At 44.8% G+C, this 26,975-nt stretch overlaps 1 protein-coding gene across 1 annotated transcript; it reads left to right on the top strand.

Moving 5' to 3' along the window:
• Nucleotides 1-75: 75 nt before the first annotated feature.
• On the top strand, nt 76-5,021 carry DPH3 (diphthamide biosynthesis 3). The gene is made up of 3 exons (XM_082839689.1): nt 76-214; nt 726-800; nt 2,545-5,021. Exons 1-3 carry the CDS (start codon nt 107-109, stop codon nt 2,608-2,610), a joined length of 249 nt encoding a protein of 82 aa, XP_082695815.1. The 5' UTR covers nt 76-106; the 3' UTR covers nt 2,611-5,021.
• The last annotated feature ends 21,954 nt before the right edge of the window (nt 5,022-26,975 follow it).

Genomic DNA, 26,975 nt, shown 5'->3' with positions numbered 1-26,975 from the left:
AGGTGCACTGCGACAACGCCCAGCTGGGCCAACGTCTTAGAAGTTGGACCGGTCCCGGCCTGGGTCGGACGGCGGAGGTGACAGACCTCTGCTCGCCCCAGTAACGATGGCGGTGTTTCACGACGAGGTGGAGATTGAGGACTTCCAATATGACGAGGACTCGGAGACGTACTTCTACCCTTGTCCGTGTGGAGATAACTTCTGCATCACCAAGGTAACTCGGGGACCCGCCCGGCGACTCCAAGGAGCAGGCGCGCTTTCGCTCTGCCGAGTTCCTGCCGCCGATCCACGCGGCTCATAGTTATCCACGCCCTTTTTTATCTGTTTCTGAATTCCCCCAAATTTGATACTCCGCGCTGTCGGCGGCACTTGGTTCTGGCCTTTAGTCGGGCCGGAGCGGGGAGGGGAGGGTGTGGATGGCGCCATCCTTCCCAACTTAAGCTTCCACTTCCTGGGATACTCTTTTGGAGGAAGGTATGTGTTTTTGTCTTCCCGGGGGTTTTGAGGCGACTGAACCTTGACTCACTCTCCTGGGTGTTTATCCCAAGTGACGCTTCCAGGGAAGAGTGGGGCTGGCATTTCTCTTGGAAGATGCTTTTGGTCCTCACATGCCTTGTGGGGAGGCCAGCCTCAAAGGAACTTGCCCACAGAGATGGGAGGGTTTGGGAGAAGGAGATCGCCAAGAGAAGACTATGCTGACCGTGCGGTGTTCGATTTTGTTATAGGAAGATTTGGAGAATGGGGAAGACGTGGCAACGTGCCCTAGCTGCTCTCTCATTATAAAAGTGATTTATGACAAAGTAAGGAGTCAAATTTTAAAAGGTGGGGGGAGGGTTGCAGGCACCTAGAGTAGTCTGCCTGTGATAGGTAGGTGCAGAATGTTTTCTAATCTTGTGTTAGGTAAATGCTGTGTTTTTTAAAACAAATTTTTAAAACCATTAATAAGCAGGTGTATGGTAAATTAAAATTTTAAAAGCTCAAATTGATTAACTCTTTTAGCTTTGGAGAAGGCAGTAAAGAAAACTGTTCTGTATCTAGTGAATATTATGATTACTTATTAAATAGAGGGAAATAATTATAAAGATTATTTAATTGACAGTGTTTATTCCTCCCTTATTTAATAAGCAATTAAAATTGTTTAGAGCTCTTGGACTTATTTTGAGGGAACATTTGTATAGTGTCTCTTACCTGGCTTATACGTCGAACTCTGCATTATCTTGTTTGAGATGTAAGTCATAGTTGCAATTTTACAATTTTCATTTTAGTCTTTAGTTGTCCTGCTGTTTTCACCCAAGGATATTGACAATAGAAAACAAAATAAATGCCCATCTCCACCCCAACTTTTGGTCATTACTTTGAATGGAGTCTTAACATCATAAGAAGCTTAACATTCTTTTCTCTGGGTTTTGTTTTTTGTTTTTGTTGTTGTTGTTTTTGAGATATAATTGTCATATAACAAAGCTTAACATTCTTAAGGATGAACTCTAAAATGAGTATAGGCAAGGTGGGGGAACAAGGCACTTAGCCTCATGACATAAGCAGGCTATAATTTAGACTACACTTAAGAGGTTTACTGATTTATTCTTGCATTTAAGTGTGTTCTGGAACAAAAAGAAAACCGGGTAAAGGTGAGCAGGAGTGCTGGTATGAGAAGAGATAGCAATTTTAAATCGGGTGATCACGTACTGTAGCTTGTTTAGTAGCATCCCTGACCTCTACCCATTAGATGCCAGTAGCACCCCACAGTATGTCAACCCAGAATGTCTCCACACATTGCCAAATATCCCCAGAGACAAAAGCAACGCCTCCTCCCCACTACCCCTTGAGAACCTTGTGTTAGAGCAGGAAGGCACAGGGCCATTTTAAAGAATGTGGAGCATTGTGTTGTTGGTGGACCATAAACTCGAAAAAACACAGTGGGAGGGTTCCAGGTGCTGGGCAGGAGTCAGAGATCGATAGGGACAGAATACAGGCAGATCCTTACGGGGATCAGACTGCAGGAGATGAGGGGTAACCTGGGAGGCAGAGGTTTCCTGGACTGGCTGGTGTAAGCCAGGCTAAATCATCAGAGATTGAACTTCATTTACAAAATAGCTAATTTGCAGATTATCTATGTTGGGAAACATAAAGAGCTATTCCTTTAGTTGAAAAAAGTAATTACTTTGAAGAGGGTAGGTATTTGAGTGACCAAATATTGAAGTGGAGAAGTAGTAGTGCAAATAGTAATTAATACAGAAACTTAAAAGGTGTGACGTCTGTTTTATAAATGTGATTTCTAAGAAATGGGTGCTCTGTAGTGACGAGGGACATGTTTGTTTATAAGGTAAGGTGCATTAAATATGAATTCAGAACTAAAAACTGATACATTTGTAAGATTATGATTCTGATGCTGGCATTGACTCATTGAACAAGAATGAAGTGATAGAGCAAAGGAAAAACTTAGATTAGCAGAGCTGGATTGATTCTGTAACAAAATGAGTATACCATTGATGCATCTGTGACACAGACACTCCGTGATTAATATAATTTCTTGTTCTGTCTTAGGATCAGTTTATGTGTGGAGAGACAGTCCCGACCCCTTCCACCAACAAAGAGCTAGTTAAGTGCTGAAGCAGACTTTAGGATTCCAAAGCCTGAATTTTGGGGAATGAGCCAAATTGGAAAAATCAAATGCAGAGTCACTGGCTTCTTCATGGGGACAGTCATTTTGTAGTTTGGTGTTCCATAGAGTGTGGATTCTTTCCATCGGCTGCCAAGTTCATCTCCAGTTGAAGAAGCAAGTCCACCACGTGACATACCCGGATTTTGTGCCAAAACTTTGAATTGGATGGGCTCTTAATTTTCCATCTGAACTTAAAAGAAGATAATTTCAAATCAGTGCTTTCTTTTGCTCAATTTTGTTATTTTTATATCTTACACCTAATTACTTCATTATCTGACAACAGCTTCATCTACCTCAAAGTTATTAGGATTCGTTAATTTAAAAAAAGATTTTATTTTTTAGTTGGTTATTAAGATTATTAAAATCAGCCCTTTCTTTGTAGTTTGACATCAGCTGCTGTTCTAAACTGAAGGAAATCAGTTGCCTTTAGTCAGTCGGGACTGTACCTTCAGTTGGCCAGGCCAGTTTTCAAGAGCTGGCCATGAGTCAGATGTCTGTGTTCTGTTAAGCATGTCATTTCCATTATACTTCATACACTGGGTTCTGGTCATGGTGTTAAAGAGAAAATATACTGAGCTCACAATTTTTCCAGAGTTAAAAGGTAGTGAGTTAGGAAGAAAAGTCAAAAAGTGAAATGGTCAAAGAATGTGGAATTTCCTTATCAATATTCCGCATGTTCCTTGAAAATCAGGACAAGATAAAAACAAAAACAGCCAAAGAAAGTGAAATTGGTAACAGACAAGAGGAGAAAAATATGCCTACTTTTAGTAAATTAACTGCTTGAGTGGTTTTGTGAGAACAGAGCTAGTAACATTTCTGTATCTGTGTTCTTGTGTGTGTATTTGTTTTTAGATAAGGCTAAGGAAATTTCACTCTAGGTAGGGGTTAATGTCAAGTGTTCATGGCTAGCGGCCCTGCTTTCAGCATTACCACTAAATCGAGTTACTAGTCCTAAAAGGTAAAGCTTCGACAGCAACTCTTGTATTTGCTGAGGAGGAACTTAAAAATGAGATGCCTGTTCCAATTAAATATGCCCCTGAGGGCACATCTAATAAACCTCTATAAGCTGCAACCACATCAGACATTCACTCTTGCCCTGGAGAAAAAGAAACATACAAAGATAGGGTATCGTCTTCCTTTGCTACAGCCCTGAGAATAGCAAGAAATAGAACCACTTGCACACAAATTCCAAAATTCCCTTTATATACACACCTCTGCTGTGTGTACATAAAGTTAAAGTCACCTATGTTTGGTGGGTTGCTCTGTAAATGGCTTCTGCCGTTAGAAAAATAGCTTGCCAGCATGTGAGCATTTTATTACTAACTGATAAATGTGCAGCATACTCATTGGGGGTTTAAATTAAAACAGGCCAGTGGCCTTTTTTCCCCTGCCAACAGCATGGCTATGTGAAGCCATTAGGCTGAGACATAAATCACCAAAAACTGTATGCCAGAAGTGCTTGGTACATTATGTGAAGCATACGGCATGTTGATGTGTTGAGAAATCTCATTGCTATTTGGGACACTGACACCCCAGAAGTAATCCACAGTTGCCTTGGAACGAGTGACGGCTCAGGTGAACAGAGCAGGGTGTGTGCTGACTGGTGGGGATGAGCTACAGAGAGAAATGAACTGTCCCATACTCAGATCTGATGGTTTCGTAGATACTGGTAACTGATGATGAATTTCAAACAAGAACAGACATCCCTGATGTCACTTACACTGTGAGCGTAGAAGAGCAGGAAGAAAAGTTGCCCAAGTCCAAACGTCCCAGGAGAAAAGCCAACGCTACTGGCGATTGGTGATAATCTGTGATAACGGGAATGATTTCATTCCAAAGCAGCTGAGTTGCTAAATCTGTTAACCGCAAAAGAACACATCAGGATTTAATCCTGTGTTAAGCAGAAAGTAAAACCAGGGTCTTACAGATACGACTCAAGTTCAGTGTGGTGTATATGCCTTGTTTAGCTTCACAGACATTTCAGAGACCCTCTGAGGACTGAGTTGTAATCCAGGCTCTGTCTCTTGCTACCTTGGTAATCTTTGGCAAGACCAGTGGATTCCTCATCCGTACGATTCGGAGACTGGATCAGGGTATTTCTAAACTCAGTACTATAATTTCAGGCTTCATAGTTTGCAGGAGCTGGAATGGTAATTGAAACCTTTTAAAACTAAACACGAGCTGAAGATGAATTACAGAGAAAGACACTCCATTCTTCAGTAACTCCATGCCAAAGGATTCTGCATATACTTTAGTGTACACAGTCAGAAACCTTTTTATTGGAAAGCACCCAACATTTTTGACAACTGTACGTATTAATTTATTACCAGAATAAATTGTATTGCCATGCTAAATAAAGCCAGATTATTTACATCCATTTGTTTTCATGTAGTTTTTCTTCCCCTAAATACGAACATTATGTATTAAAAGGTTATAATGTGATTTTTATATGAGGTAGAAATCTTTAACCCGCTTTAGAACTTTGTAAGGTTTCTGTTATGGACAGTACAGTTTTTAAGTAGGAAAGAAATTGCCACTGTTTCTACTGTTTGGCCACGTGGGTTTCAGTTCTGGATTTTTATTGTTATTTGGAAAAAACTAGCTTTGAAGTAAGCGGCAGAAAGGCAGATATAGTTGACTGTAAGTAATTCAGTTTATTGCTGGGAAGGAAGGCTGGTATTTAAGACTGATGATCAGTTCTTACAGTGCTTTGAGAGCCCAGCTCTAGTTAGGGCACAGTTTGAATCTCAGTTCCTCCACTGTGATCTTGGACAGGTCTCTTTTTGTATCTCTATGTCCTGGTCTGTGAAATGTAGACCATAATAGTACCTTTTCCCCAGCGTTGCCCTGTGGATTCCTTCATTCAGCAAGGGTCTGTGGAGTGCTTGCCACATCGTGGACACTAAGTGAGGAAGACAGGTAGGTTTCTGCCATCGTGGAGCTTCCTTGCAACTAGAAGAGAGGAAATAAGAGAACAGACTATGTTTAGGGCCCAGGAGGAAACAAACCACGTGATGCCTTTCTAAAGAATAGATGAAAGGCTTCTCAGGTCTGGCACCTTTTCTGAGACGTGAAGGATGAGAATGAAGCAGCCTTGTGAAAATGATTACATTAGCTAATGACTAAAACATTTAGCACAATTCCTGTCATACGTGCAAAAACAAAAAGTTATCTACTCTAATACCAAAAGGAATTCATTGTTTTGAGCACTGACAATATTATTAGAATAAATACGAAAAGTGCAAAGTACTGGACACCCTTTGCCCACACGTACTGAATCTCTCTGGGCTTGGGTTTTGACAAGCCTTCCAGGTGGTTCTGATGCAGCTAACTTTGAGAAGCACCGGTTGAGCACTGGCGTTTGAACTTGGCAATGCACTAGCACCACCTGAGGAGCTTTTAAATCCGTGCTGCCCAAGAGAAGCTGATTTATTTGCTCTAGGTGCAGCTTGAACGTCAGGAATAGTACAGTCTCCCTTGTGATTCTAATGTGCAGACCAAGCTGAGAACCACTAGACTCAGCTGGAAAAGAAAATTCATAATCACAAAGTAAGAAGGATCCAGTTTTTTCAATGGTCACACCTTGTTTGCACGTGAAACAGGAGTGGGTTCAGTCGGCCACTTGCTTTGTGTCCAGGCATACAATCAGCCTTAACAAGTGACCGCAGAGCCCAAGCTGGGCTAATGACCCCAGTGGGAGAGCCCCAATCTGGGTAGCCCCCTAGCTGCGCCCCCTGCTTAAACAATCACATTTTCCCAGAACACACTCTGGCTGCTAATTACACACCTTACAGAAGTGACAGCTTCTGCATGTGTAAGTAATTAGGATTGCTTTAACTCCATTCCCTACTTCCTACAAAGCAAATTGCTCATGATTACATACTACATTGGGAAACCATTTTACAAATTATTCCTTCTTAAGAGTTTAAAACAAAGGACACATGAAAGGGACTTCCCTGGTGGCGCAGTGGTTAAGAATACACCTGCCAATGCTGGGGACACGGGTTCAACCCCTGATCCAGGAATATCCCACATGCCGCGGATCAGCTAAGCCCGTGCACCACAACTACTGAGCCTGCACTCTAGAGCCTGGGAACCACAACTACTGAGCCCACATGCTGCAGCTACTGAAACCCGTGTGCCTAGAGCCTGTTCTCAGCAACAAGAGAAGCCACCGCAATGAGAAGCCTGCACACCACAACCAAGAGTAGCCCCTGCTCACCACAACTAGAGAAAGCTCACACGTAGCAACAAAGACCCAACGTGGCCAAAAATAAATAAATAAATAAAATAATTTATATATTTTAAAAAAGGACACATAAAAAAGAAATCACAGTTAAAAATACTAGCTCACAAAATTCTTAAAATGGAGGAGGGATATCCAAGGAAGGCAGCCACCTTGGTTCTGGCAAACGAGGGGTATTTGATGGGGCAAGGGGTTCCATCTGAAGTGACTCCCAAATAGAGGTTAATGTCTAGTAAGGGGTGGGGCATCTCAGTATGTGGCACAGAGCCCAGGCACTGCTTCAGGGGGTCAACACTTGGCACTGAGACAGGCAAGCAGGACCCAGTCACTAGGCAAAGATTTGGGGCTAGACTTCATTTTTAGAGGGGAATTGAGCTCTTTCCTGTACGTTTAGGCAAAGATTAACGCCAAGACTGAGGGTGCAGAAGAGGGGAAACAGACTCTTAATGGGCACCACCTGTGTTCTAGGCTCTTTCCATGAGGGCAGGACAGGGCACCCAGGGACACCCCAGAGGGCATTGGGTCCCAGTCTACTATCCCAAATGGCAGAACCTGGACTATTACTGTAGCCAGCAGGTATCTCTGAACTACCAACTGGTGATGATGAAAGAGTGAACTGGCGAGGATGGGGGCTTCGGACCATTTAATGAGATTAAGTGAAATAATACATGTAAAGCAGTGAGCACAGTGTTTGCACATAGTAAGAGCTCAATAAAAAATAGTTTAATCGTGCTTATTTTTTGCTCTATCAGAAATGACCCAAGACTTATGGTCTGAGGAACTTGCCTGAATTTAAAGGTTCAGACGGCACAGAACTCAGCCATGATGTGTCAGGGGTCAACCCAGAAAAGCAAAAGAGCCATGAGCAGTAGAGGACGAGGGATGTGTCTGAGGGTTAGACTCTATGTGGTTGTGCGAGTGAGAAGGAGGCATCAAGGCTGTTATCTCTGCGTCTGGTCTTGAGACTAAAGTAGCTACACGTCAGCCAACTTGGTGTGAACAAAAGAAAATACAAACTGGAGCTACATCTGTCTCTCCCCACTGCCAGCCTTGACTCAGTGGGTGATGTCTGTAGGAGGCTGGCACCCTTCCCCAGGGAACTGCATAAGTAGTTGGCGCTGAACAAGGCAGAGATGGCAACAGTGTGTGTGAGCACCCACTGACCTGCTGCCCTGCTCCAACCTTCCGAACATAAAAATATGTCTGCTGCTTTCCTTCTCATTTCCAATTTTTTTTTTGGCCGTGCAGCTGGCGGGATCTTAGTTCCCCGACCAGGGATTGAACCCGAGCCCTGGCAGTGAGAGCACCAAGTCCTAACCACTGGACCACCCTCATTTCCAAATCTTGCACAAAATTTCTCTGGTGGTCGATGCTCACCCAGGACCATACAGAGAAAGGAATTCTGCAAAATGTAGTCCTATAGTCCCAGTTTAGCCGATTGCCACCATACACAATGTTGGGGAAGCCGAGGCAGGGGTGGGACACCATTTTTGTTTTTAAACAGGTAAAGTGATAATAGCATGACGTCATTTAGATCACACTGTGGTGTTGATTTCATTATCCCCATGTTAACTGAAACATTAGATCAATTCAGCCTCTCTTGCTGGCCAGACATCAGACAACAGTTCCGTGAGATTAATTTTTGCCACACTTGCGTTGTGAGATGAACAAGGTTTTGGCTGTGTTTTCTGCATTCAAATTTAGAGCAATGTCATTCTAGTAATAATAGGTTAATATTTCCAAAGTCTGCTCTATATATCCACATGAAGGGATTTATTAGCTCTAATTCTAGAGAGAAATGGGACATATGTTCATACAATGTCATTCAAAGTGAGATGTAATACCCCTGGGAACCTAGACTACCCACCCCCCCACCTCCCCTTACTGATGGGTCTGGTTTCCTGGTTGCCGGAATTTGGGGATGATTCGTTTTGAGTGTTTTTATTGCAACAAATTCCCTGATACATTTCAGTGGTGTCCAACAGTTTGTTATCCAGACCGTTTCAAATCAGGTAAGAAGCTCACACGTTAAGTCTGACATGATCTGCATGGCCAGGCCTGAAAACTTGAACTTTGGACCTTGAACAGAATCTGCCAGATATAGTTTTTATATTCCTGGCAAAATATGGCCTACTCAGGACTTGTCCATCTAGCTTGGCTAAGCACTCGTCACATGATGCTGAGGTCAAGGGGAAAAAAATCCGTGAAGTTAGACATAAAAAAGGACTCTCTGCTTGTAGAAGTGTTAAGGTTATTAGTAGTTACCCACCAAAATGGATAAGCAGTGTCATTCAACCAATAAAGATGCTGCAAGCATTTTCTGTTTATGAGTTAGGCCTAATCTTAACTTTAAGAACAGGATGGAAATGCTTTTCACCAATAAGTGACACAGATGTAGGTATTGGTAGCTAAATGAGTGGAAACTTTGTTCTCTTTGCCGAACACACCCCTTACTCATCAGGAATTGTAAGCAGTTAAGTACCATCTGGACATCATGAGGCAGAAGGGGGCCTGACCTCGGCCAGATGGCTCCTGTTTTCCTCGCTTGCACACGTGTTCTTCCCCATCTGTGGACTCAGTGGGGCAGGGCCCTGGGCAAAGTGGCCAAGGACAGTACTGGTCACCTGGGCAGGCCTTGGTCTCTCCACTGTAATACAGGGAGAGGGGAGGAGTTGAAGGAATGATTTCAGACATCTTAGCTCTGTTCTGATGTGACATTGAGTGGGTGAATGACTATTGCCAGTCTCTGATGAACTTGTCCTCTCGAGCCTGCAGGGGCCACCTTGAGGTGACAGCCGTGCTTTGGGCTGGGAAGCGGGGTCAGGAAGAGAGGAGTGGAGGAGAGCAGCCCTCGCAGGAATGACTGTGAATGACAGCGGCCAGGGCCTGTCGGGAGAGCCAGAGCCCCACTGGACACGAGTGTGGATAGCCCAAGCCCCGCCAGCTTGCAGAAGGACATGTGTGGCCAAAACCTCCCTGTCCCACTTGTCCTTTTTCCCAGGGGGTAGCCTACTTAATGCAAATGCCACCTGCGGGACCTTCAGCCCAGGTCTGGGGCAAACTCACCCGCTGGTTACTGGCCTCAGCATCTCAAGACACACTTAGCCAGGCTTTGAGTTCCAGGGCTGCCCTGTTCAACATGGTAGCTAAAGTTCATATTTCAATTAAGAGGAAATAAAATTAAGAAGTCAATTCCTCAGCCATACTACCATATTTCAAGTACTCATGTACACATGCTGCTGTGGCCTGTGGCTACCATATTGGACGGTCCAAGTAAAGAACATTTCCATCATCACAGGAAGTTCTACTGGAGAGCTCTGTTCCAGAATTCGCCAGAGTGCTCGTATATTGAAGAAACATAAAACACCTCTCTGGACTTCCTCTTCTTTTATTACGTTTCTTTCTTTGCTTGCATTGGAATATCTTGGCCATAGATTCTTTTTTTTTTAATTAATTAATTTATTTATCTTTGGCTGCATTTGGGTCTTCGTTGCTGCACGTGGGCTTTCTCTAGTTGCGGCGAGTGGGGGCTACTCTTTGTTACGGTGCGCGGGCTTCTCATTGCAGTGGCTTCTCTTGTGGCGGAGCACAGGCTCTAGAGCGCAGGCTCAGTAGTTGTGGCACACAGGCTTAGTTGCTCCGCGGCATGTGGGATCTTCCCGGACCAGGGCTCGAACCCGTGTCCCCCGCATTGACAGGTGGATTCTTAACCACTGCACCACCAGGGAAGTCCCCATAGATTCTTAGAGACATTTGATATCGAAGACCAGTGTTCAAGCCTCAGCTTCCCCACATCAAGTTTACGAGAGTTACTTAGTCTGTTTCTGTGTCAATAAAACGAGGATAATTAACCACCTCCCTGGGTTGGGAAAATCAGATGGGATAATAAACAGGAAGTTGCTGATAAGCCCTACGCACTGTACATATTCTCACCAAGCGATGCACAAAGAGAAAAGGGAGGGGTGATAGCCATTAAAATTCTGTCAAAAAAAGAGGTGGTTTTTGGAATAATATTGGTGGTTTTTCAGAAGGGACTGTAAAGGTAAAATAATGATACTTCCTCTGAGAAGAGAGGCCACTCCTTCCCACTCCCCTCTCCTTAGTGGGTCTTTTTGAAAACATTAATAGGCCTGATAAGAAGCCCAACCTTTTGATTTTATAATGCAAGGTCAAGGGCCTTCGGACCCTTAAAACCATAGACACACATTGTGCAAATGAACTCAGAGCCTCTGGAGGTGGACAGGAGACAATCACATGGTCCACCCATCTGTCTATCAAAGGGATGAGAGACGTTTTCATCGTTCCTTCTTCTACTTTACTGCATAAACTCATGGGAAATTCTGTCCAGACTCTGAAGTCACTTTCATGTTACCTTAATGCACGTGAGTCTGGTAGTTCTTACCAATAATGAGTCATGTTCGCTCTCTTCTGTATTAGTACAGAGGGGTCTTTGTGTTGGCAGGATTGTTTTATTTCTCCAACAGGACCAAAGGAGACTTGAGTTTCCTATGCGGAGTGGAGGTGGCGAGGGGAAAGCCCCCTTCTGGAGGTGATGGGCTCAGATTGGAGGGAAAGGCTGGGTTTCTGGCTGATTTCCCCTCCTGGGACGCCAGCATTTGAGACCCAACCAGAAGAGAGAAGGTGCTCTGGTTGTCAGGAGCCCAGTAGGGATGTAGCCCAGGAAAGGAGAGGAGTAGCCTGCTAAGTGGGTGGCAGACTCACTGATAACCCCAATCCTGTGATTTCTCCTATGAAAGTCCGTGACGTGAAATTTCTATTTTAAGTACTATGGGGCTTTGTCTTGCATGAGATTTCAAATCACTCTAACTTCAATGGCAACTAAGAAAAAGTCCTTTCAGTTTTCTAGAAGAAGCTGGGAAGGAGCCCCAAGTCCTACTGTGAATTAGTTGGGGAAGCAGGTGGCAGATTCTGGGAGGCTGTGTGCCTTTTGCAAAAGGGTAGTTGGCGATCAAGTGGGCTGCAAAGGACGGAGCAGGGGGGCGAGGGGCCCGGGGGCTGTAAGAACAAAGGAGCCCAGGGGCAGACAAGGGAGGGACCAGCCCTGCCCACAAACCTGGGGTTCACATTTGGGGCCGAAAAGCAAGTCAGCGACAATTTCAAGGAAGAATTTGGTCAAAACAAATATCTACAATACATATATTCCAATCAATAGTCCTTCAAGGATTAGTAATTTTGCTACATCACAGGACATTCGACAACTGCTTTGCACATGTATACACTTTTGGACAACTTTCAGAATTTTCCATTATTTTCTGTTTATTTCTTATTCATATTTTGCCAATATTCTCGGTTCCACATTGTTTATAATTACAGGGGAGAGGCTCCAGGGCCGGGTACTGAGGGCAGGAAGGACAGAAATGTTGAAAAATAGGGGCTCCACTGGTACAAATTAAATGTTCAACAATAGTTTTATTGTTTATTTTATTGTTTTGTCTCATTCTATAAGTAATGCAGCCCCATTATAGGAAAAACAAAAGAAAATAAAGAACAAGAGCTCCTATAATTCCAACTTCCCTTGCCTCATTCCATTTCTGTTCCTCCCAGGGGGATTCTTTTTTTTCTCCTAGGAGTTGAAGGCACAACAGCCCTCAGACTGGCAGCCCCTCATTTCCCCCACCCCAGACCAAGTTCAGGAGGCCTCCTGCCCTCAGTGCCTGGCCCCAGAGCCTCTCCCCGGACACCTGCAGCTTGTCTGCACTTTGCTACACTCACTTTGTATTATACTTCAAAATCCTTAAATGTAATTTTTTTTTAGTTTATTTATTTATTTTTGGCTGAGTTGGGTCTTTGTTGCTGCACACGGGCTTTCTCTAGTTGTGGCGAGTGGGGGCTACTCTTTGTTGCAGTGCGGTGGCTTCTCTTGTTGCAGAGCATGGGCTCTAGGTGCATGGGCTTCAGTAGTTGTGGCACATGGGCTCAGTAGTTGTGGCACATGGGCTTCGTTGCTCCGTGGCATGAGGGATCTTCCCGGATCAGGGCTCGAACCCATGTCCCCTGCATTGGCAGGTGAAGTCTTAACCACAGTGCCACTAGGGAAGTCCTCTTAAATGTAATTTTATATATGATCTTCTATCAGATGTGTGTGTGTGTGTATGAAAGAAAGATACAGATACAGCAAGTGAGGGAGGGAAGGAAAGAGAGAGAGAGAAAGGAACAGAGACAGAGAGACAGGGACAGAGACAGAGAGAGACACAAGGTAGATCTTTGGTGTTAAAAGATCTACAGATTGGGGTCAAGGGAAGCCCTGGAAATTTGGAAGGGGCAAGGGGATGGTTAGGGCCTTCTATGTTCCCAGGGTAGAGAAAAAAGTGTATTTCAATGGGAAACTATGTTTCATCTAGAGGTTAGATCACCTCCAATTTATCTGCTTCTAGACTCTGACTGTCTCTGAGCTGTTTTAACTCTGTAGTTGAGGGCAGCTGACAGCAACGCGAGGTCGCTCTTGTCTCTAAGTGTGCATGTCCTCTATTGCCCAGGAAAGGCTCAGTTGTTTGCCCTCCCACCATGTGACAAGACCCGTTTTGCCTCCATTTATGTACATATTCTTGTCAATATTCCTTCTGTATAAGGTGTCTCTTTTGAACTGGTTATAGTCTCTACTGGTCCCACATGAAATCAATAAAATCTTTAACATGTGTTCATTTTTATATCTGTATGAGAGTCATGATTTTACCATTTTTTCGAGAATTATCTTTGAATAGTTTTCCGAGGATTGAGGAGGGGTCAGCTGGAAAGTGAAGGGGGGAAGGGGTGAGCGACACATACACCTCTGGGCATGAAAGGAAGTGGGTGGTGGGGTCAAGGCACCCAGGTCATCTAAATCGCTATAGAAATGCACCTCTGTTTGGCTTACTATGTATTACTGATTTGGGCTCAGACTCTAAGAAGTCAGATATTAATGTGTAGAAGAGTAGTAAGTTCCAAGTGATTTTAGCCTGCTACAGATGCAGATGATTTCTATCCACCAAAAAATATAACTCCCAAAGGATTTATTGTCCTCTAAGAAGACATTATCTAATTTTGCAATCTATTTCAACATCTTTTATTCTTCTTCTTCTTCTCCCTCCCCCACCCCTCCTTCTTCTTCTTGGCTTTATTTTGCTTTGTTTACTTACTTTTTTGTTTTTCTTTGTTGGAAGGCAACATTCTTTTTTTCACTAACATTATATCAATCTTTCCTATTCTTTGAACTAGCTTTACCAATCTGCTGATTCTCTCATTAATGAGTTAAATAAATCTTTGCCACATGCTTATTCTACTATGAAAGAGGGTCATAGTTTTTAACTTTTTGAAATGTATATGGCAACAGTCTAGTTACCAGCTCGTGTTCTGCATGATCCTGTCCCAAGGTCGTCCCACAGAACAGAACAGTGGACTCTGCATTCTCTTATCATTCACGGAGAACCTGTCCTGTGCCTGGCACTGTGGCAGGTGCTGAAGTTAGGGGAAATGGAGGCAGACAGGCTCAAGGAATTCACATTTGTGGCCAGAGAAAAGTTGTTGGTTTGTTTCTTAAATCAACAATTAAAATGAAATGTGATAGGGCTTCCCTGGTGGTGCAGTAGTTGAGAGTCTGCCTGCCAATACAGGGGACATGGGTTCGTGCCCCGGTCCAGGAAGATCCCATATGCCACGGAGCGGCTGGGCCCGTGAGCCATGGCCGCTGAGCCTGCGCATCTGGAGCCTGTGCTCCACAACGGGAGAGGTCACAACAGTGAGAGGCCCGCGTACCGCAAAAAATTTAAAAAAAAAAAGAAATGTGATAACTGCTGGCTTAGAGGTGGCAGTGCTCTAGAGCAAGCGTGGACGAAAGGAAAGCTCAGATCCCCATTATGCGGGCCTTTCCCTTGCTCCTCTTTTCCCTTTTTCACAGGGAATCGTTAAGTTCTAGCTCAGTAGTCAGCATTGTCTTCTTCCTGGCTAGGAGCATCCTCACACCTCACATGACTCCAGTGTCCAGGCATTAGATGCTTCTGTGTTAAATGAGAAAAACTAATTTGAACAGCGTATCCTAAAGAAAGTCTGTTGTGAAATCCATCCAAAAATCTAATAAGTAGGAGTGATATCTGTTGGTGAATGAATTGGGTTATCTGAGGTGAAGCTGAGTTACTAAAGCAATAAGCAAATCAAGAAGAGAGCAGTCTGGAAGGTTGTGAATGTGCCTTCTGGTTCCTAAAAAGCAGGATTAGCACTGAACAGAAAAATCCAATGAAGCTTGGCCCATTTGCATTTTAGCACTCATTGTGGGTACGGGTGGGATGGTGGAGAGGACCTTGGTCATGGAAATGGAAGTTCTTTGCTCTAGTCTCAGTTTGGAAATCTTATCCCAGATTTTCTCTCTGAGCTTTAAAGAGTTGGTGTGAGGTTAAATCATAGAATTAATGTTAAAGCACTCGTGATTTTGCCTCTACAAGACATTTGATAATGTCTGGAGACATTTTTAGTTTTCATAATTGGGTGGTGAGCGGTGCTCCTGGCATCTGTGTAGTAGGTACAGGCCAGGGATGCTCCGAAAAGTTCTGCAATGCACATGGCAGCCCTCGAGCAAAGACTTATCTGGCCTCAAATGTTAATAGTGCTGAAGTTGATAAATCCTATCTAGGTCCATCTTCTTGGTTCTGTTTGACCCAGGGAATCTGATAAATGAGAGCTTTATGAAGACTGAGTTTCCTGAGTAGGTAGCTGATCTGGGGAGGTGTGGATAGAGGATGTTGGGGAGTGCAGATTCAGGTGATAATCTGGGTCCCTTGTGGTTACAGATGGATTTGGTTGTCAGTTTTCACTGGTCTCAGTTCCCCAGTTGGTAGATGAATAGAGTGGGAGGGCATTGCTGTGGAATTTACAGAGATAGTTGGTACCTATGTTAGAAGGCCCCTCTGAGTGGCTGGGCTATAACCATAAGCTTTAGATGGGGTGACATATTGGTGTCTTATCAGTTTGTTAGATTTACAAAGACTCTTTCAGCTCATTTAAGTAAAGAAGAGTCACTTATTAAAAGTTTTGTTGGTTATCCATTTTAAATATACCAGTGTGTACATGTCAGTCCCAACAAGCACCTACTGTATGGCACTGGGAACTCTACTTAATATTATGTAGCAATCTAAATGGGAAAAGAATTTGAAAAAGAATAGATATATATATAACTGAACCACTTTGCTGTAGACCTGAAACTATCACAATATTGATAATCGACTATATGCCAATATAAAATAAAAGTTTAAAAAAGTTATGTTTAAATTAAAAAAAGAAAAAAATGAAATGTGATAAGTCCCATAGTAGAGGTTTCAGAGTTAAAAACTAGATGCTTACAACAGCCCCTGCCTGACACCTCATCTTCCACATGATGGGTATTTAAAATCGTAGCTGGAATCTTCAGGGGGTGACTTGAGCTATCCAAGCCTGGTGATGCTTACAAGGAAATAAAATGGGAGTTTCCTCTCTGAATCACTTCACCTCATCAGGGCAGGACCAGCAGCCCAGTGGTTGTTAATTGTCCTGAAACATACTGGCGCTATTTGCTCTTCTTTTGACAGTCCCAGTATCTTTCGTTGCCTTTTTTGGATAGTGGGTTTGGGAGTGAGGGTTTGCTTCTCCTTGTTTCCACAAGCCGTTTTGTGAAGAGGAGGCGTGCTTAGTTCCGGCGCGTTGGCCTGTGTCTGATCCAGTCCGGCCACCAGATGGCGCAGTTTCGCCTCTCAGCGCCGCAGTGCCGCGTAGGATTGAGCTCTGACGCTACTGGATTTGAGTCCTTTGTTGCATTGTGACCTTGGGAAAGCCAGTTTCCCCTTCTGCAAATGAGGAATGGTGAAAATCACCTTGCTGGGCAGCTGTGAGGATTAAATAAGATGACAAAGGCTAAGCGCCTTGAACAGTTCAGACACACAGTGGGTGCTCTGTAATCCTGGCCCTTCTCTTTCCTCTTTCATTCATTCAGTGCACATTTATCGACCGGTGTTTCTATGCAATGGCTCATAAAGGCGCAGTGTCTTACACACACCACACACACAAACACACACACACACACACACACTATTGTAGTTACTGGCATACAAGACATACCCTCTACCCTCCAGTACCTAAGTCATCCAAAATTTCCTCTCGTTCAAATGCATTTAGATACAAAAAGCTACATTCTGAAGAGCTAAAATAATGGTAAAAGACATAGCAACCCTAGAAGAGTGTTACTATGTGTTCAGAGCCTACTATTCCCCACTGGGTTCCACTGTAGAGTATTATACAAACAAGATAATATGTTGCCCCATACAACCAACTTAAAATCCCTTTCAAAACATGTATGATATTTTCCCCAGAGGAGGGACAGTGACGCTGGCTCAGGACAGCCCTAGGCTTGTGGGCCAATGTGCCCTGAGTGCAGCGTTGTGAAGGGAGGTTGTTAGAGCTGCGTTGGGGGGATTGCATGTAACACTAAGCACATCCATTTTTGTCACATGCAGTGCGGAGCCACAGCTGCCTTCTGAGTTGAGGAATGACAGGGCAACATTACCAGCCCCAAACCCTAGAAAAAGCAGTGTCTGTCTAAAGCTGGGGGGTAGATAATTTCATCCTTAATCCCACCCGAACGTCTTCTCCCACCCCTCCTCCTCTCTTTCCTGTCCTCTCCTCCTTCTATTTACTCATTCATTCATTCATTCAGCAAAGATCTATTAACCATATATACCATATTGCAGATATGTTTTAGGCACTAGGGTTAATCAGTGAACAACAGCAACAAAGCTTCTTCCTGGAACTTACAGAAACCCATTCATGTTACAATATTTACATATGCACCTGTCTTCTATGGGCCACCCGAGCAGTTGGGGGCCACCTGCCTCCCCGTGTGAAAAAGCCAGCATCATAGCTTGTCCTCTGAGGCCCTGCCGTGACCCTGCCCTTCCCATGGTTTGGTTGTGCAGCCTTCCCTTCAATTACATGAGATGCTTTGTTATTCTCCTACAAATCTCCCCAGCCTCTGCAGGACTAAGCTTGTGTAATTTGCATTTCTATCACCCGCCACCCAAAGGTGCCTGCTAGAAAGGCAGAGCCACTTAAGAAAACTGATAAGACTTTCTTGATTGTGTTGGGATTCAGGGCCAGCCCTGTAGGCAGGATTAGCCTGAAGACCTACTTGGCATCAGCTGTGTTAGCCAGGACCAGCCACATCATAAAGGAAGGCTGTGTTCATGTGTGGTTTTGTTTGGCTTCCCCTGTAAGCAGAGCCTGAGGCAAGGATTGGGTGCAGGTGGTTGATGTGGGAGGTGAGCCTGGGAAGCAGGGGAGTGTGAGCAAGGAACTGAGATGGGGAAGAAGGAAAGGTGAATATAAGGGCACATTCTCCCAGCTGCTGCTTGATTCTGCTTGATTCTGAGAGGCGAACAGAATGCCTCCATTCAGAATTACCGCCTGAAAGGTGGAGGCTGGAGCGATCTTCCACTGGGTCCTATCCCCTCAATGACTGAGAGTTGCCTGGGGTGCTAACTCTCAGGGATGCTCGCTCCTGGTCTCTGCCTTCAGAGAAGACCCTGGGGCAGAAGACCCTTGGCATGGGGCGAAAGGAATCAGAGCCACATGGAGCCGACCAGGAACTGGGGCTGAAGCAGAGCCAGCCTGAGGGCATGTGATGCAGGCACAGGAGGTGTCACCAACAGCCTTACTGAACTTTGCTGCATATTGTAAGTTACCTAACTCAGTGGTCCCCAACCTTTTTGGCACCAAGGACCAGTTTCGTGGGAGACAGTTTTTTCACAGACCAGGGGCGGTGGATGGTTTCGGGATGATTCAAGTGCATTACATTTATTGTGCACTTTATTTCTATTATTATTACATTGTAATATATAGTGAAATAATTATACAACAGTTATACCATAATGCAGAATGAGTGGGAGCCCTGAGCTTGTTTTCACTTGCTACTCACAGATAGGGTTTTGATATGAGTCTGCAAGCAATTGATTTATTATGGTCTCTGTGCAGTCAGACCTCTCTGCTAATGATAATCTGTATTTGCAGCCACTCCCCAGCGCTAGCATCACTGCATCAGCTCCACCTCAGATCATCAGGCATTAGATTCTCATAAGGAGCGTACAGCTTAGATCCCTCGCATGTGTAGTTCACAGTAGGGTTTGCGCTCCTATGAGAATCTAATGCTGCCGCTGATCTGACAGGAGGTGGAGCTCAGGCCGTAATGTGAGCGAAGGGGAGCGGCTGTAAATACAGATGAAGCTTCACTCACTCCCCCGCTGCTCGCCTCCTGCTGTGCGGCCTGGTTCCTAACAAGCCATGGACCGGTACTTAACAGGACCGGTTAGGTTGGGGACCCCTGACCTAACCCCAGGTTGTGGGAGGTGTTGCTGCCCCAGATGAGATAGTCTCTGGCTTATCTCTAGAATGTAGCCTCTTTGCAGAACTCCAATCTAAGCATGGGCCTGGCAGGAAAGAATTGAGCTTCCAGAAATTCCGACAAGACCTTTATTTGATTTTGCACATTTTAAGTGCCATTGCTGAGGCTAATTTGGGGATCAAGAGTCTGCACCTCGTCCGGAACATGTAGCATTCTCTATGGTGTACCCCAATTAGGACGACTTCCTTAAGCCTTTGATTTGCCCAATGGTGTTAGGATGCCTGACTGTACTGCCCTGACTGGGCCACCTTGGCATTGGTCAACATAGTGGCCGTGCACAAACTCTGCTTCCAGAATTGCTCTGCAGGCTCCAAATCACATTCAAGTTCTCCTGTGATGGTTGCAGCCAGCTGCAGAGACTGCAACATGTGGAGTGCCTGTCACTCTCCTCCCTGACAGCCTGGCTCCATTTACTTTAAGGATTTTGTGGCCCAGAATATTAACTGAGCTGTCACCGTCATGCTCTGTTACCCTGAAACGGATGGCAGGAAATGGGTCGGCGAGCCCTGTCAGTTTCCTTGCTGCTGGCATCATTCCTGGGTTCAACCGTGAGCATCCCGGCTGTGAGTCACTGCGGAGGTGGAGAGAATCCACTCAAATGTCTGCAGCCACACTTAGAAAGAGCTCTTCGAGAGACAGAAGAGCCCTCTTCATCCGTGTCTATTCTCTGCCCTTGTTCTCCATGAGCTGATTGTTGCCTAGACTCACACAGCTGGGCTAATGGGGCACCTGCCACTCCTAAGAGGGCACAGAGCCTGTGTCATATGAGACCTGAGAAAGGAAACCCACCCCCAGGCTGTGGAGCCCCCTTCTTCCTCAGCACACAATTTCCCCGACACCAACATCAGACAAGGCTGCTCTGTGCCTGTTGTGATGGAGCGAGACCAAAACAGAGCCACACTATCATCGGTGTGAGCTAAGACAAAGCAAGAACGCTGGGCACATTACAAAAATGACCAGAGAGGCCCTCTCCTGGAGAGCAGGAGTGGTTGTCCGTCCACCAGTGATAGCGTTAGCCCCGCTCTGTTCCTCCCATCACCTTCTATATAAAAGTGAGAGGCCCACGGGCTTCCCTGGTGGCGCAGTGGTTAAGAATCCGCCTGCCAATGCAGGGGACACGGGTTCGAGCCCTGGTCCGGGAAGATCCCACATGCCGTGGAGCAACTAAGCCCGTGCGCCACAACTACTAAGCCTGCACTCTAGAGCCTGCGAGTCACAACTACTGAGCCCACGTGCCTAGAGCCCGTGCTCCGCAACAAGAGAAGCCACCGCAATGAGAAGCCCGTGCACTGCAACGAAGAGTAGCCCCCCTTCACCGCAACTAGAGAAAGCCCGCGCAGCAACAAAGACCCAATGCAGCCAAAAATAAAATAAATAAATATATAAAATATTTTAAAAAGTGAGATGCCCAATCATAAAATTGCCCCATTTCCTGATCACATCCAGTCTAGAGCAAGACCATGCTTCCTAGCACCCTTTCCAAAGTCCCCTTGCCCAAGCTCTGATCTCCAAGCCCCTCTGCACCCTCCTGCTGAGATCCCCAAGGTTCCATACGGTGTGTGGTCTCCCTGGGCAATAACCCCAAGTTCCGCGGCCACGGGTGTATTCCTGATGGTGTTGGCTGGCTGGAGAAGGCCAGTGCTGACCTGCTGCCCAGCAGGTGCTCCTGTGTCCCCTCATCAACTGCAGAAGTGCTCCTGGCAGCCACTGGGGGAGGCGACTGGGGCTCTGGCCCCGCGGGGGGCACTTAATTGTCTCCTGTGGCAGATATTTTGGTGCCCAGTGTCTTGTCCCTGCCCCCCTCCAGATTTCGGCTCTAGGGCGCCTTTCCATGTGGGCTCGGAGTGACGGTCAAGCCCAGGCCTCTCCGCTTTCCTGCCTGGGGGCCTTCTCTGAAGCCTGGGAGCCGCTCTGCCCTTGCAGCCTCCAAGTTGCCCGGGAGAGAGCTGATGTCCCCAGAGGTCATGTCAACCAGGAAGGGAGAAAAATTGGTGGAAAAACGTCCCGGCCTCTGCCCTTCCGGTGGATGGCTCTGGAACATGTTCTGCAGGCATCTCAGAGTAGGAAGAACCAAGCTCATGACCCCCTTACATTGGCTTTTCCTCCCTCTCTGCCATGCTCTCCTGACTCCCTGACTCCTGCCCCCTGGGGTCACCTCTCAAATAAAGCACCCACATCCAAGGCCTTGTGCCGTCTGCTCTTAAGTTACCCCAAAGTAACACGCCTCCCTAGGACGCACCCACCCCCAGCTCCTGCCTGCAGAATTTCCTAGCCGTAATGTTGGCTGGGGTTGTTTCCCACACCCCAGCTCCAATCAAAATTCCCAAGCCCCTGGTCACAGAGTTTGGTTCAGGGGCATGCGCATTCCCCAAGCCAGTTTAACCAGAGTGACCCTTAGAGCTCTTGCTGGGGATTCTGGGACATGAACCCGGTCTCTGCCGCTCAGCCTGTGGGGATGGTTCTTTACCGATGGCTGCATTTTTTCACTCCTCCCTTTGTTAGGTGGGGTCTGTTTGCCCTCCTCTTGAATGTGGGCTGATCTCGGTTGCATTGAGCAAGGAGAACAGTGGAAGGGGTGCTATACAAGTTCCAAGTCGGTCTTTAAGAGGACCAGAAGCTTCTGTGTTGGTCTGGGTGTGCTGAGCCGTTGGGTAAGAGAGCTGACAGCCCTGCTGCAGGGACCATGAGAGAGGCCGAGACTCCTAGAGCCAGGCTATGTTTAGTTTCCTGAGGAACCTCCCTGCTGTTCTCCATAGTGGCTGCACCAGCTTACATTCCCACAAACAATGTAGGAGGGCTCCCTAGAAAAGGGCATTCTCGGCAGAGGGAACAACGTGGCAAATCCAGGGACAAAAGAAAGAGTGATGCATTAGGGGACAGTGGGATGAGTGGCAGGAGGTGAGTCCAGAGGCTGAAGGCTAGACAAGGAAGGAGCTTGTAGGCAGGCCGTGTCGGGAACCTAGAGCATTATTCTGAAAATAATGGGGAGCCATGGAGGGGATTCCATCAGGGGAGCATTCTGGCGAGATCACGCGAGCTTTATGGAAGACTGACGGTGCTTGAATGAGTGAATCCTTCAAAGGAGGGGTTAAGGCTGGAGAAACACCTGGGAATTATCCGGACATAGGTGGATTATTACATCACACATAGGTATTTAAAGGGTCACTTGATGCTGGGCCTGTTGCCATGGCAATTTTTGACAAATAATTATTTACAAATGTAAGTCTATTTTGTGTCCCACTTGGCAAATGTATTAAAAAAAAAAAAAAGCATATTCATTTACTTTCCTGGAATTGTTTTTGAAATAAATAGCTCTGCCTTCCCAGAAACCTGAGGGTACATATCCAACTCCGTCTGAGTCTGTGGTGACATAATATGCATTAAAGATGATGTTTTGCAATTTTCTGATTCATGGGTGACTCATCAAGGTCATCCAAGCTTAGCATTCCCAACGAAACACGTGGGACAAGGACCTTGCCATGTCCCTGGTACTTAATAGAGATTCAAGAAATATTTGTAGTTTTTGAATTTGGAAAGTGACCCTAAGTGTCTAGAATTCACTCTGGAAAGAGCAATATAGTCTTGGTTGCTATTAGTAAACGTATCATCCAGAAGCTTAACTTTGTGTTTTGCGGGCCTCCGAAAGCCCAGCCATCGAAATTTGTCAGAGCACAGAAAGGTTTTCACCAGAGGCCATACCTCTGTGTTTAATGACTGGACAAGGAAGGCAAGGATTAGGACCAAAGTGTTGAAGGATTTTGTCTTAAGCACTCGCATTATGAGAAAGCCTTGAGGAAATCCAGAGGCCCCTTGGCACTGCCGTGTAATGACTTCTCCCGCTCATGGGAAGCAGATGGAGTTAACAGGCTGAAACTGTTGTTTTATATAAAATCCCCAAACAACTTCCTATATCATATACTCCCATATGATACACAAAACAGGAAGAAATTCATTATAAATCCCAAGGGAAGTTCCCTTCTCACTTTCAGAAGCCGTACTTACTTGCTGTTCATGGTTTTTTTTAGAAAGCAAATAGAAACCTGCCTCTCAGAGATGGGAATAAAGAAAGATTTTTTTGTTTTGTTTTTGTTTTTGCGGTAAGAGGCCCTCTCACTGTTGTGGCCTCTCGCATCGTGGGGCACAGACTCTGGACGCGCAGGTTCAACGGCCATCGCTCACGGGCCCAGCCGCTCCGTGGCATGTGGGATCTTCCTGGACGGGGGCACGAACCCGTGTCCCCTGCATTGGCAGGTGGACTCTCAACCACTGCGCCACCAGGGAAGCCCCAGAAAGTGTTTTATGGGATGGTGCTTTGGGCCACAATGCTTTCCAGAAGGTGTGTAAGAAAAGAGATCAAAACACCTTTGCCTCTCAGCATGTCTGAACAGCCCTGCTGGTGGACGGTGGGATCTGGATGGCAGGCACACAATGCCTTCCTCACAACCCCAAACTGAGAAAACCGAGCTGGTTTGGGGGGTTCTGGAAGATCCCTACCTTGGGGTGGGACAGGAGCTGATTGGAGAACACCCTGGAGTTGTGAGCACAGAACTGTATAGGTCTTAGACTCAGGGTCTGGCAATTTTCATTTCATAATGATAAAGAACAGAAGCAGAGCCCAGTCTTGCCTGAGAGAGGAGTCATCTGCAACTGCAGACACTGGCCCTGCACCAGTCAACCTCCCATCTTCCTGGCCCACAGAACCCCAGTGAGGTCTGGGTGGCAGGGTGCCCAGCCCTTTCCTCCCTGTGGGTTACTTTCCGTGATCACGTGACATGGTTCTGGCCACTGGGGCAGAGGGAAGTCCACTGATGGGAAGTGGGAGGGCATCTCTGGGAAAGACCTCTCTTTCTCAACAGAGACAAAGATGTTAGAGGAAAGCTTCCTTGTGTGGCATCTCTTCCTTACTATTTGGGATGCTAGGACAGGGATGTCATGTTTGGGGTTGTGATGGACATCCTGTAACCATGAAGCAATAGATATCAGAATCAAAAGCCAACAGGAATGGTGAACAGAAGGTTAAAAAGAGCCTGTTGATGAATGCTTTCTGTGAGCTATTGCAGCCAATGGGGAACCTACCTTCGAATCAGGAGCGTGAAATAACGAAGATCTTTATTTCTTCAGCCTCTGGGGGTTGGTTATTCTTATACTTGCACCTGAACTCATTGAACTGATGCATCTAATATTTGCAGATGCTAAAACAACTTGACCTTTGTTTTCACCCATTCCCATTTGGAAGGTCATTGCCACAAACACTGGGAGGCAATAAAATGTAGAGGTTAAAAGTAAAGGCCTTGAGACAGAAGAAGCAAGAAAACTACAATCCTGCAGCCTGTAGAACAAAAACCCATTCACAGAAATATAGACAAGATGAAAAGGCAGAGGGCTATGTACCAGATGAAGTAACAAGATAAAAGCGGAGAAAAACAACTAAATGAAGTAGAGATAGGCAACCTTCTAGGAAAACAATTCAGAATAATGATAGTGAAGATGATCAGGACCTCAGAAAAAGAATGGAGGCAAAGATCGAGAAGATGCAAGAAGTGTTTAACAAAGACCTAGAAGAATTAAAGAACAAACAAACAGAGATGAACAATACAATAACTGAAATGAAAAATACACTAGAAGGAATCAATAGCAGAATAACTGAGGCAGAAGAATGGATAAGTGACCTGGAAGACAGAATGGTGGAATTCACTGCTCGGAACAGAATAAAGAAAAAAGAAAGAAAAGAAATGAGGATCATACACCACGATCAAGTGGGATTTATCCCAGGAATGCAAGGATTCTTCAATATACCCAAATCAATCAATGTGATACACCACATTAACAAATTGAAGAAGACAAACCATATGATCATCTCAATAGATGCAGAAAAAACTTTTGACAAAATTCAACACCCATTTATGATAAAAACTCTCCAGAAAGTAGGCATAGAGAGAACTTAGCTCAACATAATAAAGGCCATATATGACAAACCACAGCCAACATTGTTCTTAATGGTGGAAAACTGAAACCATTTCCTCTAAGGTCAGGAACAAGACAAGGTTGCCCACTCTCACCACTATTATTCAACACAGTTTTGGAAGTTTTAGCCACAGCAATCAGAGAAGAAAAAGAAATAAAAGGAATCCAAATCAGAAAAGAGGAAGTAAAGCTGTCACTGTTTGCAGATGACATGATATTATACATAGAGAATCATAAAGATGCTACCAGAAAACTACTAGAGCTAATCAATGAATTTGGTAAAGTAGCAGGATACAAAATGAATGCACAGAAATCTCTTGCATTCCTATACACTAATGATGAAAAATCTGAAAGAGAAATTAAGGAAACCTTACCATTTACCATTGCAACAAAAAGAATAAGATACCTAAGAATAAACCTACCTAGGGAGACAAAAGACCTGTATGCAGAAAACTATAAGACACTGATGAAAGAAGTTAAAGATGATACCAACAGATAGAGAGATATACCATGCTCTTGGATTGGAAGAATCAATATTGTGAAAATGACTATACTACCCAAAACAATCTACAGATTCAATGCAATCCCTATCAAATTACCAATGGCATTTTTTACAGAACTAGAACAAAAAAAAACTTAAAATTTGTATGGAGACACAAAAGACCCCAAATAGCCGAAGTGGTCTTGATGGAAAAAATTGGAGCTGGAGGAATCAGGCTCCCTGACTTCAGACTATACTACAAAGCTACAGTAATCAAGACAATATGGTACTGGCACAAAAAAAGAGATATAGATCAGTGGAACAGGATAGAAAGCCCAGAGATAAACCCACACACGTATGGTCAACTAATCTATGACAAAGGAAGGCAAGGATATACCATGGAGAAAAGACAGTCTCTTCAATAAGTGGTGCTGGGAGAACTGGACAACTACATGTAAAGGAATGAAATTCGGACACTCCTTAGCACCATACACAAAAATAAACTCAAAATGGGTTAGAGACCTAAATGTAAGACCGGATACTATAGAACGCTTAGAGGAAAACATAGGAAGAACACTCTTTGACATAAATCACAGCAAGATCTTTTTTGATCCACCTCCTAGAGTAGTGGAAATAAAAACAAAAATAAACAAATGGGATTTAATGAAACTTAAAAGTTTTTGCACAGCAAAGGAAACTACAAACAAGACGAAAAGACAACTCTCGGAATGGGAGAAAATATTTACAAACGAATCAATGGACAAAGGATTAATCTCCAAAATATATAAACAGCTCATGCAGCTCAATATTAAAAAAAACAAACAACCCAATCCAAAAATGGGCAGAAGACCTAAATAGACATTTCTCCAAAGAAGACATACAGATGGCCAAGAAGCACATGAAAAGCTGCTCAACATCACTAATTATAAGAGAAATGCAAATCAAAACTACAATGAGATATCGCCTCACACCAGTTCGAATGGGCATCATGAGAAAATCTACAAAGAACAAATGCTGGAGAGGGTGTGGAGAAAAGGGAACCCTCTTGCACTGTTGGTGGGAATGTAAATTGATACAGCCACTATGGAGAACAGTTTGGAGGTTCCTTAAAAAACTAAAAATAGAATTATCATATGACCCAGCAATCCCACTACTGTGCATATACTCAGAGAAAACCATAATTCAAAAAGACACATGCACCCCAATG

The sequence above is a fragment of the Leucopleurus acutus genome (genome assembly GCF_964270905.1).
Source record: "Leucopleurus acutus genome assembly, chromosome: 5".
In the NCBI taxonomy this organism is placed as follows: domain Eukaryota; kingdom Metazoa; phylum Chordata; class Mammalia; order Artiodactyla; family Delphinidae; genus Leucopleurus; species Leucopleurus acutus.
Note: the sequence above shows the minus strand (reverse complement) of the source record. Positions and strands in the feature narration are given on the sequence as shown.

Excerpts from the sequence above, each read along its gene's own strand:
- DPH3 (XM_082839689.1), top strand. The coding sequence starts at position 107 with ATGGCGGTGTTTCACGACGAGGTGGAGATTGAGGACTTCCAATATGAC. Across the intron at positions 215-725 it reads ATAACTTCTGCATCACCAAG|GAAGATTTGGAGAATGGGGA; the intron begins GTAACTCGGGGA and ends ATTTTGTTATAG. Across the intron at positions 801-2,544 it reads TAAAAGTGATTTATGACAAA|GATCAGTTTATGTGTGGAGA; the intron begins GTAAGGAGTCAA and ends GTTCTGTCTTAG.